Genomic DNA, 14,680 nt, shown 5'->3' on the forward strand with positions numbered 1-14,680 from the left:
AACTTTGTCATGGAAATCTCTCAAACAATAATCTAGGGAATAATCTGGAAGTTTATTTTTTATGAATAACCGGATTTTTTTTATTTTGTTGTGTATGTTAGTTAAGTGTAAGTATGTTAGTTTCAATTATGTTATTTTAGTAATTCTGCCGATGACGGTCACTGTATATGTAATAGAAATATCTGGACTTTTGTACCTGTTTTTTCACTCCCAAAATAAATGGAAAGTAAAACAGTTCAAATAGGGATGATACCTTTTTATTGACAGTGAAATATAAAATCATTTAACTGGATATTTCGAACACATATACAGTGTTCATCATCAGCAGTAAAACTCAAGTGATCTACGTAAAATAAATGGATTTATCCCCATTGGAAAGTAATTTGTCCGTCAGAGAACGGCAGTGTGGTCTAAGAAAAGAATATCCAATTTAAGGTGTTTGTCGAAAATACGTCGCATATATGGGGAAATAAGACCAACCAAGCGATCAACCATAAACTCGACATTTTGTTCGCAATTAGAAGACATGAAAGGCTTTGCCATCTTCATTTGAAATTTGTTTTACTTTTGGCCAGATTAAAGAAGGAAATTTACATCAAGACTTTGAATAAACTTCCTGAAAATATTCTAGTGAATAATCATGAAGTTAATTATTTTGTGAATGACCCAAAAATGTATTTATTTTGTTGTGTATAAATATGTTAATTTCAGTTACATTATTTTAGTAATTCTACTGATGACAGTCGCTGTATATGTGATCGAAATATCTGGACTTTTGTACCTGATTTTTAATTTTTACTGTCTAAATAGATGGATTTATCCCCATTTGAAAATTTATTTGTTCGTCATAAAAAGGCAGTGTGGTCTAAGAAAATAATACCTAATTTAAGCTGTTATGTCGTGAAAACTCCTCCGTGGGAATTTGATCCACCGTAAAGTACACCCACCCACGTCAAATTCCCTCCAGACAGGTCCTTCCTCACTGACAATCCCCTTCCCTGTAAAACTGCTTGCTGATGATTGCGGTTGAAAAATTCTCCTTAGCATTCTTTCATTTGAATAAGACTTTAATCTCTAATCTCTAACTTCCCCATAGAAATTCACCTCAAGCAACCCCCCCCCCCAAAAAAAAAATCTTCTGTATATTTCCCAACAACCATTACTTTACGTACACAATGGACAAAATTCATAGTTTACAGGCCTCTCCCCATGAACATTGGGGGGTCATTTTACACCTAAAGACATAATTATTTGATCCTTCAACTATACCGAACAAAATAATTATACTAAAATTTTGATCAGATGATTTTTTGGAAAATATGGGCGTGGGAGGGGCCCAGTTGACTTCTAATATTTTTGGTCCCTTGAAAAGGGCACTAGAACTTGAAGTTTTCGTTCGAATGAGCCCTCTCCTGCTATTTTAGGACAACTGGGTCGATACGATCACTCATGGAGGAAAAAAAATAAACACGCATCCGTGATCTTTCTCCTGGCGAGAAAATACAAAATTCCCTATTTTTAGGCTTGAAACCCATTTTGAGGCTTGAAACCTCAAAACTTTGGTTCTGTGGTACGCTGAATCTGTTGGAGTAATTTTCAATAAGATTTTATGACTTTTATTTAGTGTTTCCCCCTTTTTCTGAAATAAGGCAAATTTTCTCAGGCTCGTAACCTTTGATGAGTAAGACTACTCTTAATGAAACTTATATATTTGAAATCAGCATGAAAATCCAATCCTTTTGATTTATCTATTGATATCAAAGTTCTGTTTTTTAGAGTTTCGGTTACTATTGAGCCAGGTCGCTCTTTACCACGTAGGTTACAGTTCGTTACTGTTCGTTACCATGCACTGTTCGATAAGTCTGTAGGCTAAGTGGATCCTAGGGAAAAGCAAATATATGAAATTTTCAGTTCCCCTGACAGCGAAGCCTGCCAAAGGTTCAAAAAGGGCCAGGCATTTTTATTCTTTACAGCTTTAAAATTAAAGCCGCAAGTTCCTGGGCCAAGAACACACTAGTATGCTGAAACTATGCTAGTTTAAGGACATAGGCTGTCCAAAATTAGGTGTTCAAAGGAGCAAAAAATAACGATTGTATTGAAACTTGTATTTTCAAGTCCCTGGGCCCTTGAAAAAAACACATTTAAAAAATTAAAAACCATGTTTGGTCCTCTGAAATGGGTCAAACATCTTTTTTTCGTTATTTAGGGCCAACCCTCTCACCCAAATGTGTTACAATTAGTAAATTAGACAAAAACACACTGTGTCTGATCAGTTCGAAACTTACAAATGAAAGTCCTTGGGCCAATAGTAGGCCTAACTTATATAAAAAAAAATTTTGAGGCAGGCCTTGCTCATCCCAAAAAATGGGTTTTGAAAGGGTAGAAAAAACTGATCTCAGCTGACTCGAAACATATCTTATTATGTCTTCGGCTAAGGAAATTGCAGTGCAGAAAAAAAAACTTGGAAAAATATCCCCCCACACGACTAAAAAATTGAAGTCTGACAAAGGACCAGTATACTACCAAAAAATTTTTTCAGTGTCACTTTGTATAGAAGAGGTGGTTGAAGAAACCTGAGAGGAAACGCTTTGAATTGAAAATTCCAAGTTATAATTCCCAAAATATATTCATGGGCAACTAGTCTCCGTCCTAAGCCTTTTCTGCTTCTCAGCCTGCGCGTACCCCGCATGAATTCTGATCAAAACTTTAAGACATTAATTTTTGATCAGAAGCCTCAGACGTCTAATGAGTACGCCTTAGGAACTGATACAGTGACCCTAAATTATCGTAACTAGCCCATTATTTACAGAGAGGATATAGTAGAAAAAGTGGTAGTGTTTAATCGTGTGAAATATCAAGAAATAGCTCGGAGGATGGCGCTGTAACTTTCTAGTCCTGTTTGAAAAATGGAATGGAAAGGGAAAAGAGACTTCAAGTTACCATGTGGTGAGGGAAAACGGTCTAAAATATTTTTTCTGTCTAAAAACGATTTGGGTAGGTCACGAGTTTGGTAAAATTCATTTAGAGTCTCAATTTTGAAATAAATTTCAAATGACGTCATATCCATATACAGTTAACGTCATTTCGTCATTTGTGTCTCGGTGTTTTTTTCTTTTTAGTTTTTACCTTTTTCATTTTTTCCTTTTTTTAAGTTTTTTCTTTTTAGGTTTTTTCTTTTTTAGCCTTTTTCGTGCCATATTAGTTACGCGCCATTGTAGTTGTGTCCCTGTGTCCCACCTGTGAATATAGATATATATATATATATATACGTTTGTAAAACTTGCGAATATACAACATTCTTTGCTTTCCCATTGTCTGTGCATATAAATAGATTGTCAGGTTCACCGACTCTGGAACATTCAACATATAATTGTCCATGGGAAAAACAATCCGTATTCAGATCTATTCCTCATTATTATAATGATTGCCCTTGAGTTTTGTTGATGGTGATTGCTAATCGAACATTCCCTGTGTCCCGGTTGCCATTTATATATCCCCCCTGTGCCCCGGCGTCTCCGCTGTATTTGTGTCACTGTGTCCCGGTCGTCATTTATATTCCCTGTGTCCCGGTCGTTATTTGTGTCCCGGTGTCCCAGTCTGTAATTTCTCTTTGAGTGTCCCGGTCGTCATTTGTGTCCCGGTCTGTAATTTCGTAAATCTGTGGTTAGAAGACCAATCAAAATCACAATGGAAGGAAGAAACGTGTTGTTTTAGCGTCAACATGTTTTAACGACTAATACTGTCAATATACAGTACAAAGGAGAGAAACTCAAGCACACCGGCTCATATTCAGGAACAGAGTCTGAGTCTTAAAAGAAGTACTTGTTTCGTGTAAATAAAAGACGTTAATCTAAATGTGAGAAACGAAAATGTGACAGAAAATGTGAAAACAGAAAATGTGAAATTAGAAAATGAAATTGTGAAACAGAGTAATGTGAAATAAAACTTCTAATTCGCATCCGAATTTTTTTTTCTTGCACCCAGCAGGAATTTGCCAAAAAGGGAAGTTGGTATTAACGCAAAAATTAAAGAACAGTGTAATAAAACAAAAGTGAATAGATATTTGAAATCCCCATACCCGAATATGTTTTCTCATCTTTAACTAACTTATTCAACGCCCTGTATGAATTTGCCAAAAAAGGAATTTTGTGCTTAAATAAAAATTTGGCTCTTTTGGCTAGGTTTGACTGAAACATTTTTTCAAAGATTTGATCTTTTGATTAAAAACTTCTTCTGTGAAGAAAGAAAGTATATATATTTTTTTTTCTCCCAGTCTCTAGAACTCTCTCTAACACCTTGCTAATTGGTTGTCCTTCTTTAAATACAGATCTGCAAACTTCAGATTCAGGTGACTACAGCTGTAAAGCATCAAGCAAAGGTGGTAATACATACTGGTTTGCAACTTTAAAAGTAGAATCACCTTCGAGTCCAGAAGCCACATTTGATAGAGCTACTAAGGATCCACTAGCTTTGCCTGGCTCTCCATCAAAACCTCACCTGGTAAGTCGTAGCTCTGAGTCCGTGGTCATTAGCTGGAAGAGTGGCAACCGTATGGGAGCTTCACCTTTGCTTGGCTACCTCGTTGAAACATATAAAGCAGATATCAGAAATGCTTCCTCTACAGGTAAGCCCTGAAAGTCTTTAAAATCAAATACAGATAAAACTACAATGTCACTAGACTGTGTTAAAAATAAGGCTCTTTAAATAATTGTGCAATGTTGGGTTAGTAAGAGATTTCAAATTAGTCTTGAGTTGCTGCAGATTGTAGTGTTGCACTTTTCTAATATTCTTTCTTCACCAGCTAAAGACGCAGTGTAAACACTTCTCAAATTTTTGATTTTCGGTTTATGTTCCCTCTGCAAGTCTTGTGTTTTGATTTCTTGCAGTCCTAAGGTGTTATTTCGTCAATGTAAGAGGATAATTTTGAAGTAACTCGATGAGAGTCAGCATCATCCATGTTCCAAATTAAATTTCTCAAATAGGAATTGCATCTCCATAGATCGAAAAAGAACTTGAAAATATGCAACAGAGGTAAATTTTCTTTCAGTTACAGCTAGGTTAGATAATTTTCTAAGCAAAAGCCTAAACAGTGTAAACCTATTAGTCTAAAAAGTTGAAACAATTTCTCCGATGATTAGTTTAGAAATTCTAAAAACTCTTACTCGATAAATGGACAGATCTGAAACTAATAAATCTAACAATGCAAGTACCTTGTCTCCTTGGTGAAAATTAAAGCTGTAGGCTAGTTGCAAAATTGCGTATTTCGAGGCGAACATAAAGCATAAGATACTAAGCATTTAGTTTTCGCTGTTGGGTTCAAATCAGGGCAGGGCCATTTTTGATTACATGCTGAATAGGAAAGCAATAATATTTTACTTGTGTGTATGATTTGCTGAACTAAAAACTCGGAAAGCAGTAAAGCAGCATCAAACAGGGATTACTGTTTCCCTTTCCTATTGTGAATCGTGGCTTTTAGTGAAGTGAGGGAAAATTCACAACGAATTACGTTTAAGTGAGGGAAAATTCACAACGAATTACATCAATTTTTGTTAGATGTATAGTTAGATGCCATTTTTGAAACCAACAAAGGAAAATGATAAGCAAAAAAATAACTGTTGACCTGGTAAATTTCCAATCGTCAAAGCTAAATATCAAAGACAAAACATCAAGACAACATGCATATCATCGAGTAAGTGAAGAAGCTTAATTTTAGCAAAATAAAACGTCTTTTAAAGTTACTTTAAATAACTTAATATTGTTTTTTTTTCTCCTTGACATTCATTCCATTCTTTCTTTTCATTCCTTTGAAACGTGCTTGAATTGATTAATATTCAGAATAGGTTCCTATTTCTTCATGACAAATTGATTTTAAGAAATCTAATATATTTCTTTAGCTCCAAGGGATCTTTTGAGCCGCTTCTGAGATGGATTATTTTCTGCCAGGATTTTTGGATTTCTAGCCTTTTCTAGGAAGTCATCTTTATTGTCCTTGGATCAAAGTCCTGCGTGAATTATATTATTCATAGATTTTACAGCGCGTTTACTTCATCGTAACTTGACATTTGTAACGAAGTTTCTATACACGAAAAATAAGAATGGGTATGGCTTTGAGAACACCTTCATTGATCCTATTTTCTTGACAGTCCCAGAGAAATGTTGAGGGTATTGGAGGATTGCAAATAAATCTGACAGTTGGGATTGCTGATCTTATCACCTCTACAGTACGATGGTCGATCATTTTACTATGTATAATCCTCAAGATTACCCTTTTCCATGCAGAAAGGGTATACTAAGAATGATAAATGAGTAAGATCCAGGCCCAAGGCCTCTTTATTCTCAATGATTAAGTTCTTGATATATTCCTGTGTGATCCGAACGAAATATAAACTACATTCAGTGTATTTTATTACAAGATTTACTTCATTAATCACATCATTTACTTCTTTATATCTGACTTGTTGCAGTACTTACATTTTTGCTAGCTAAATGATTAAACTAAGATGATTAGCCAAGACAAGCTCCTATCTAGATGTAACATTGCTTAAAAACAAGGAATCGCTAATGGTTTATACTTATCCTCAGTAAAGATTACAGTAACCATAAATTACAGCTTAGATATCAATACAGTTATGAAAACTCCTATCTTGCCCATGAGAAGCTTTTATTTCAGAGGTACAGAGCTCTGAAATTGGCACCTCCTCCAAGCCCACGCTCCGACGCGTAGATCGTACTACAACACTATAGGCGGGAACGCAATTTTGTTTTGTTGCATACACGGCTTAGATACAAATATCAGTTTCCTGTTACCAATAAGATATCAATACTAGTTTCCTGTCTCCAGTCGCTAGCATCGCTACTGCGCACCATGTCCCAAAAATAAATCGAGTTTTTGTAACTGTTTATTGGTATCTAGGCTGCTATAAACATACATTTAGCCAGCAACTCTTAGTACTTATGACGATCAAAATATGTATGTGGGGTTGTCAACCCGTATGCCATGGACCTGAGCCAACCAGAGTTTCGCTGCATTTATCAAGTGGAAAGCTAACTTGTTCCTAATTTTCTTTATTTTAGCTAATTTTCTTTATTTTGTTATATAGTTAATCACTTTTGTGGTACCAGTATCCATTATTGAAATTAAGCACAGGAAAACAAGTTTTTTTTAACTGAAAGTAAGAAGCAACATTAAAACTCGAAACCAACAGAAGTTATTCCGTATGTTAAGGGGTTTGCCCCCTCTTCAATACCTTGCTCTTCACGCTAAGGTTTATAGCAATTTTCAAAAAGCTTCCTATTCTAATTAAACGTCTCTTGTGTTTCAGGAGTCGTTCTGGAAAAATCGGGACAAACAGTCAAACTTTAGCGTAAAGAGCTAGGTATTGAGGAGAGGTGGAGGGTATCCCCTTCATTTATGGAATTATTTATGCTCGTTTGGAGCCTTAATGCATGCTGCTTCTTATTTTCAGCTGAAAAACTGGTAAAAAACACGTTTTTTTATTTCTAATCTTTTTCAAATAATACCGGCACATCTGGCTCAATTGAAAAAGATTTTAAGCTCTAATCATTTTCTCGATCACCCCGGAAACCTCTCTTCTCTTGGAAATTATTTCCCGTAAATCCAAACACGGTGAAAATTTTCCCAAAACAGTTCCCCAGAACATCTCCAAATACAAAATTGAGAAGTCAAAGCTAAAGTAAGACAAATAAAAAGAATTTTGTATGGCAATTCGGTCAAATCCCCCAGCGTAAGATTTTTACTGGAAAGTTCTCTCCCACAATTTCCCTCCACATGGAAAATCATCCCCATAAAAATCTATTCCAAACACAAAATCACCCATCCCCCCTTAAGAATGTCTATATACTTCCCAATAACAAATAACTATATGTAAACAATGGCTGAGTCTTATAGCTTGAAGACCTATTCCCAGGGCTAAAAGGTCATCTTATCTCCAAAAGCCAAGTGTTGGGACTTATAAACTATGCTAACAAATGGCTATCGCAAAATTTCGATTGGACCATTTTGGGGAAAGAAGGGCCTGGTAGGGGGACAGTTGACCTCAAATGTTTTGATCCCTTAAAAAGGGCACTCTAACTTTTAATACAATCGATGTTTTTAGAGGTTTTGCGAGTGCAGGGTGCTAGATTAGGCTTGAAAATTAATGTGAAGGAGACTAAGTCATTATGGCTAGGAATAAGTGAAGATGAAAAGGTGACGTTGGGTAACGAAAAGACTGATCAGGTTGGCAGATTCACTTACCTTGATAGTATCAAACAGTTCGTTGTATCGAACTGTAGTAAGGTACGACCTGGCTCAATAGTAACCAAAACTCTAAAAATGGGATTTTAATACCAATAGCTACATCAAAAGAATCGCATTTTAATTCTGGTTTTAAATATGTACATTTCATTAAGTTTAGTCTTACCCATCAACAGTTACGAGCCTGAGAAAATTTGCCTTATTTTAGAAAATAGGGCGAAACAACCCCTAAAAGTCATAGAATCTTAACAAACATCACACCATCAGATTCAGCGTGTCAGAGAACCCTACTGTAGAAGTTTCAAGCTCCTATCTACAAAAATGTGGAATTTTGTATTTTTTGCCAGAAGGCAAATCTCGATCTCGGATCTTGGATTCGGATGCGTGTTTATCTGTTTTTTGTTTTTGTTTTTGTGTTTTTTTTTTTTCAGGGGTGATCTTATCGACCCAGTGGTCCTAGAATCTTACGAGAGGCCTCATTCTAACGGAAATGAAAAATTCTAGTGCCCTTTTTAATTAACCAAAAAAAATAGAGGGTACCTAGGCCCCCTCCCACGCAGATTATTTTCCCAACGTCACTGGATCAAAATTCTGAGATAGAAACAAAACGAACAGAAATTAGTACACATATTACTAGATGTTTTCCAGAGAAATTGCCTACGGATTGTTCTTGGTACCCGGCTGACTGACCGTATTTCAAACAGTAGGTTGTACGAGAAATGTAGTTCAATCCCGCTTTCCAGGGCTATAATGAAGGAAAGGTTGAGATGGCTAGGCCACGTTCGGCGGTTGAAGGATAACAGATTGTCGAAGATTGTCCTTTTTGGCCAACCGTCTGGGGCTATACGGAAAGCAGGTCGTCCTTGTCTGGGTTGGGAGGATGTCATAAATAAAGATTTGAAGGAAATTGAACTTCCTGGGAGGGTGTAAAGAGGGAGGTCTTGAATAGATTAGGCTGGAGGAGGAGCGTGCGTAGCTGTGTTAGCCTCAGGCGGCTTGGTGCTGCAGTGAGTTATTATTATTAGTAGTAGTAGTAGATACAATCAGCCCTGGGGGGGGGGCAACAAACGAACAAATAAACACGCATCCGTGATCTTTCTTCTGACAAAAGGTACAAAATTACACATTTTTGCAGATAGGAGTTTGACACCTATTCAGTAGGGTATTAAGATTGTTTTACTTTTAGGGAGTTTTCTCTCCCCGCTTTTTCAAAACAAAGCAAATATTTTCAGGCTCATAACCAGAGAACATCAATACTAAGCCTAATAAAATGTATTTATTTAAAATAAGCATTATAAGCCAATTCTTTTGATATATTTATTGATATTGAAATTTCTTTTTTAGAATTTTCATTACCCCGTGTCATTCCTCACTTACAGTTAGTCACTATAAACTGTTTGATATCCTTCTAGACCCCGCTTCTGTCTGATGGTGGAACCTGTCTGCACTTAAGATGACCAGTGAACGGGATTCTTCATAAATCTGCGGATGAAAACACGCAGTATAAAGCAATTTTAAGTAATATGTTGTAAAGATTTTGCAGCTTAATTTTTTTTTCGGTTCAATGCACACCTCGTTAAAATAGAACCCCTGTAACTCACAATCAAACTTAAGTAAGTTTTTTGTCGAAACATGTTAGAAGAGATAGAAAGCCAAAGCAAGATCCTAATTGACCTAAAGGTTGATTTCTTGGTAATGATTCATAAATACATTCTTTAAAGTAGTTAGTATTGACTGCTCTACACTGTTCCTCTTTATCAGGTTCAAGAAAATTCCATATCCGGACGAAACATCATTAACATGGTTATAAGAATTTGAATCAACTTTGTCAGCATTACCTACCATGTTTTCGAAAACCAAAATTTTGCCTTTATCCAATATAATATTTATTCAATTCAAAGCCTATAGCTCTAGATAACCATTCCTTTGAGAATACGATTAGCTTTTCTGCTAGTAAATTGAAGTTTACTTTTCGGTTGGGATATTTCTTTGAAACCCATTGTATTAGAGGAAGAACTGCGAGTGGAACCTTAGATCAATAGAAGAAGACAAGTAGTTATGTATTTCTATTGGGGAAGGTAAACATACTACTTGAAGAACAAAAGAAGAAGAAATCATTACTTTCAAGGATTATTGCAGTTTTGTATGAAGCTTTTGTTGACTGTATGTTATTTATACCTCTTAAAGGCTAAAATTATTTCTTTTTAAATATAAGAGTCTCAGTATTTTTAAGTGGGGAAACCGAGTATAAAATATTTTGAAGATATAAATATTATTTTTTAAGTAAGTTCTCATTGGAATCTAGCATTACGTTGCATGGTCAGAAATAAATCAAGCAGTTTGTGGTAACGAACTATAGTAAGGAGCGACCCGGCTCAAAAGTAACCGAAACTCTAAAAAACGGAATTTTGATACCAACAGTTACATCAAAAGAATCAAATTCAATGCTGATTTTAAATATATAAATTTCATCAAGTTTAGTCTTACCCATCAAAAGTTAAAAGCCTGAGAATATTTGCCTTATTTTAGAAAATAGGGGGAAACATCCCTTAAAAGTTATAGAATCTTAACGAAAATCACACCATCAGATTTAGCGTATCAGAGAACCCTACAGAAATGTGGAATTTTGTATGTTTTGCCACAGAAAAGGTCACGGATGCGTGATCTTGAAATCTTGATTGTTTGTTTTTTGTTTTTTTTTTCCCAGGGGTGATCGTATCGATCCAGTGGTACTAGAATATCGCGATAGGGCCCATTCTAACGGAAGTTCTAGTGCCCTTTTTAAGTGACCAAAAGTTTGGAGGGCACCTAGGCCCCCTCCCACGCTCATTTTCCCGCAAAATCACCTGACCAAAATTCTGCGATAGCCATTTTATTCAGCATAGTCAAAAACCAAAAAACTATGTTTTTGGGGACGACATACTCACCCAAGGTCCCCGTGGGAGGGGCTTCAAGTTACAAACTTTGACCAGTGTCTACACATTGTAATGGTTATTAGAAAGCGTACAGACGCTTTCAGGGGATTTTTTTGGTTTGGGGGAGGGTTTGAGGGGAGGAGGTTATGCAGCGGGAACTTTCCATGGAGCAATTTGATATGGGGGAAGAGAATTTCCATGAAGGGGATGTAGGATTTTTTTGTCTTTTTTAAAGAGCAATGAAAAAAATAAATTTGAAAAAGTTTCTTCAGTTAAAAGTAAGGAGCAACACTGAAGCTTTAAACGAACAGAAATTATTACACATATGAGATGTTTACCTCTTCCTAATACCTTTCTCTTTACGCTAAAGTAATTTTATTTATTTCAACTATTTATTCTACGGCCTTTGTGACTCAGGGGTCATTCTTAAGGAATTGGGACAAAATTTAAGCTTTAGTGCAAGAGCGAGGTATTGAGGAGGGGGCGAAATCCCTCATATCTATATATATACAAATAGGTTGTTTGTGTACTGACGTCATGTTTATCCACTTCAACTGACGTCATGTTTGTCGAATGAAGTCATTATAAAGGTTGAGCATTATGCCGTCATGAAGTTGTTTGTCGACTGACGTCATATTTGTCGACTGTATATGACGTCATTATAAGTATATAAGAAGACCTTTCAAAGAGCAATTTTTAATATAGATCTTAAAATGATAGAAGAAACAGCAAAGGAAGCTGCTCAAAGAGTTAATTCAAAGACAAATTTTAGTATATAAATCCTACAATGGCCGAAGAAACAGCCGAGGAAGCTTCTCAAAGAGTTAATGCCAAAAAGCTTGCAGCTAATAGAGAAAGTAAGAAAAGAAAGCGTGCCGAGGAATCACAACAACAGCGTGAAAACAGGCTTGCGTCTCAAAGAGAAATTACCAAAAGAAAGCGTGCCGAGGAAGCTGCTCAAAGAGTTAATTCAAAGAGAAATTTTTGTATAAATCCTACAATGGCAGAAGAAAAAGGCAAGGAAGCAGATCAAAGAGTTAATGCCAAAAGGCTTGCGGCTAATAGATAAAGTAAGAAAAGAAAGCGTGCCGAGGAATCACAACAACAGCGTGAAAACAGGCTTACGTCTCAAAGAGAAATTACCAAAGGAAAGCGTGCCGAGGAATCACAAGAGCAACCTGAAAATTATCGCCTGGCATTCAGGTACAGCCCAGTCGATGATTATAGCTTGAGTAGATGTGTTCAAATCGGGACTATGTCTAAAATTTGTCCCTTTTGCAAGGCCTTGAATTTTAATGGTTTTGTGGCTTGAATTTATTGGCAAGGCCTTGAGTTTAATATATATATATATATATATATATATATATATATATATATATATATAAATAAGTTGTCTGTGTGTGTGTGTGTCTGTCGAGTGACGTCATGTTTGTGTGTCGACTGACGCCATGTTTTCGACTGACGAAATTACAGACCGGGACATCGGGACACAAATGACGACCGGGACACCGGCACATAGGGAATATAAATGACGACCGGGACACTCAAAGAGAAAGCGACCGGGACACAAGGAATGTTCAATTAGCAATCACCATCAACAAAGCACCGGGACACAAATGACGACCGGGACACAGGGAGTATAAACGACGACCAGGACATAAGTAAAAAAAACTAAAAAAACTAAAAAAAAAGGTAAAAACTACAAAAAAACTAAAAAGAAAAAAAAACAAAAAACTAATAAAAAAACTAAAAAAGCTAAAAAACTAAAAAAACTAAAAAAGAAAAAAAATAAAAAAAGGAAAAAAAATGAAAAATAAAGGAGAAAAACAAAACTAAAAAAATAAAAATAAAAAAAACTAAAAAGAAAAAAAGGGGAAAAATACAAAAATTTATTTCATCATATACCTTTTCAAAAACGAATGTATATACAGACCGGGACACCGGGATACAAATGACGACCGGGACACAGGGAATATAAATGACGACCGGGACACAGGGACACAACTACAACGGGGACGCTGGGGGGCACAGGGGGATATATAAATGACGACGGGGACACAGGGAATGTTCGATTAGCAATCACCATCAACAAAGCTCAAGGGCAATCATTAGAATCATGAGGTATAACTAAAAAAAACTAAAAAAACTAAAAACTAAAGAAAAGACCAATTCAAAAACGAATGTATATACAGACCGGGACACCGGGACACAAATGACGACCGTGAAACCGGGACACAAGGAATATAAATGACGCCTGGGATACTCAAAGAGAAACCACAGACTGGGACACCAGGACACAAATGACGACCGGGACACAGGGAATATAAATGACGACCGGGACACAGGGACACAACTACAACGGGGACGCCGGGGGCACAGGGGGATATATAAATAACGACGGCGACACAGGGAATGGTCGATTAGCAATCACCATCAACAAAGCTCAAGGGCAATCATTAGAATCATGAGGTATAGATCTAAATACGGATTCTTTTCCCATGGATCATTATATGTTGCATGTTCAAGAGTCGGTAAACCTGACAATCTATTTATATACACAGACAATGGGACAGCAAAAATTGTTGTATATTCGCAAGTTTTACGTAGTTAAAAACATATATATATATATATATATATATATATATATATATATATATATATATATATATATATATATATATATATATATATATATATATATATATATATATATATATATATATATATATATATATATATATATATATATATATCTATATTCAAAGGTGGGACATAGGGACACAACTACAATGGCGCGTAACTAATATGGCGCGTAACGACTTACGCGCGCGCGGGGGCTTGGGGGGGGGGGTTGTGAAGCGCCCCCACCAACTAGGTGTTGGGGTGGCGCGAGCCGCCACCCCAACAGCTAGTATACACATATATATATATCTATATTCACAGGTGTGACACAGGGACACAACTACAATGGCGCGTAACTAATATGGCACGTAACGACTTACGCGCACGGGGACTTGGGGGGCGCGAAGCGCCCCCACCAACCGGGTGTTGGTGTGCCAACACCCCACCAACAGCTAGTACATAATAAAAACAAACGAATTTAGAAGTTGACTACGTAATTTAATTCGTAAGTTGCGTACATTTTTACTGATAATAACGTTCGTAAAATTAATAGTTGTAGTTGGCTTTTTAAGTAAACAAAAAATTGGAGGGTAACTAGGCCTACTCCCCCGCTCCTCTTTTTTTCAGAATCATCCGATCAAAAGTACGAGAAAACCATTTAGCCAAAAAACAAGTTAATATCAAAATTGCGTTTTAGTTATTCATGTGCGGAGAGCCAAAATCAAAATATGCGTTAATTCAAAAACGTTCAGAAATTAAATAAAAAAACAAGTTTTTCTAACTGAAAGTAAGGAGTGACATTTAAACTTAAAACGAACAGAAATTACTCCGTATAGGAAAGGGGCTGTTTACGCTAAAGTATTTTACTGTTTTAAAAAGTAAAGTT

General features: G+C 36.1%; 1 protein-coding gene across 1 annotated transcript in view; it reads left to right on the forward strand.

Annotated features, from left to right (window-relative positions):
• Positions 1-14,680, forward strand: part of LOC136025758 (roundabout homolog 2-like) — a 124,778-nt gene that overhangs the window by 90,136 nt on the left and 19,962 nt on the right. The window contains exon 9 of the mRNA XM_065701745.1: positions 4,328-4,624. Coding sequence (XP_065557817.1) covers positions 4,328-4,624 — 297 coding nt within the window. The remainder of the gene's footprint in view (positions 1-4,327; positions 4,625-14,680) is intronic.

Source organism: Artemia franciscana, chromosome 4 (assembly GCF_032884065.1).
Source record: "Artemia franciscana chromosome 4, ASM3288406v1, whole genome shotgun sequence".
In the NCBI taxonomy this organism is placed as follows: Eukaryota; Metazoa; Arthropoda; class Branchiopoda; order Anostraca; family Artemiidae; genus Artemia; species Artemia franciscana.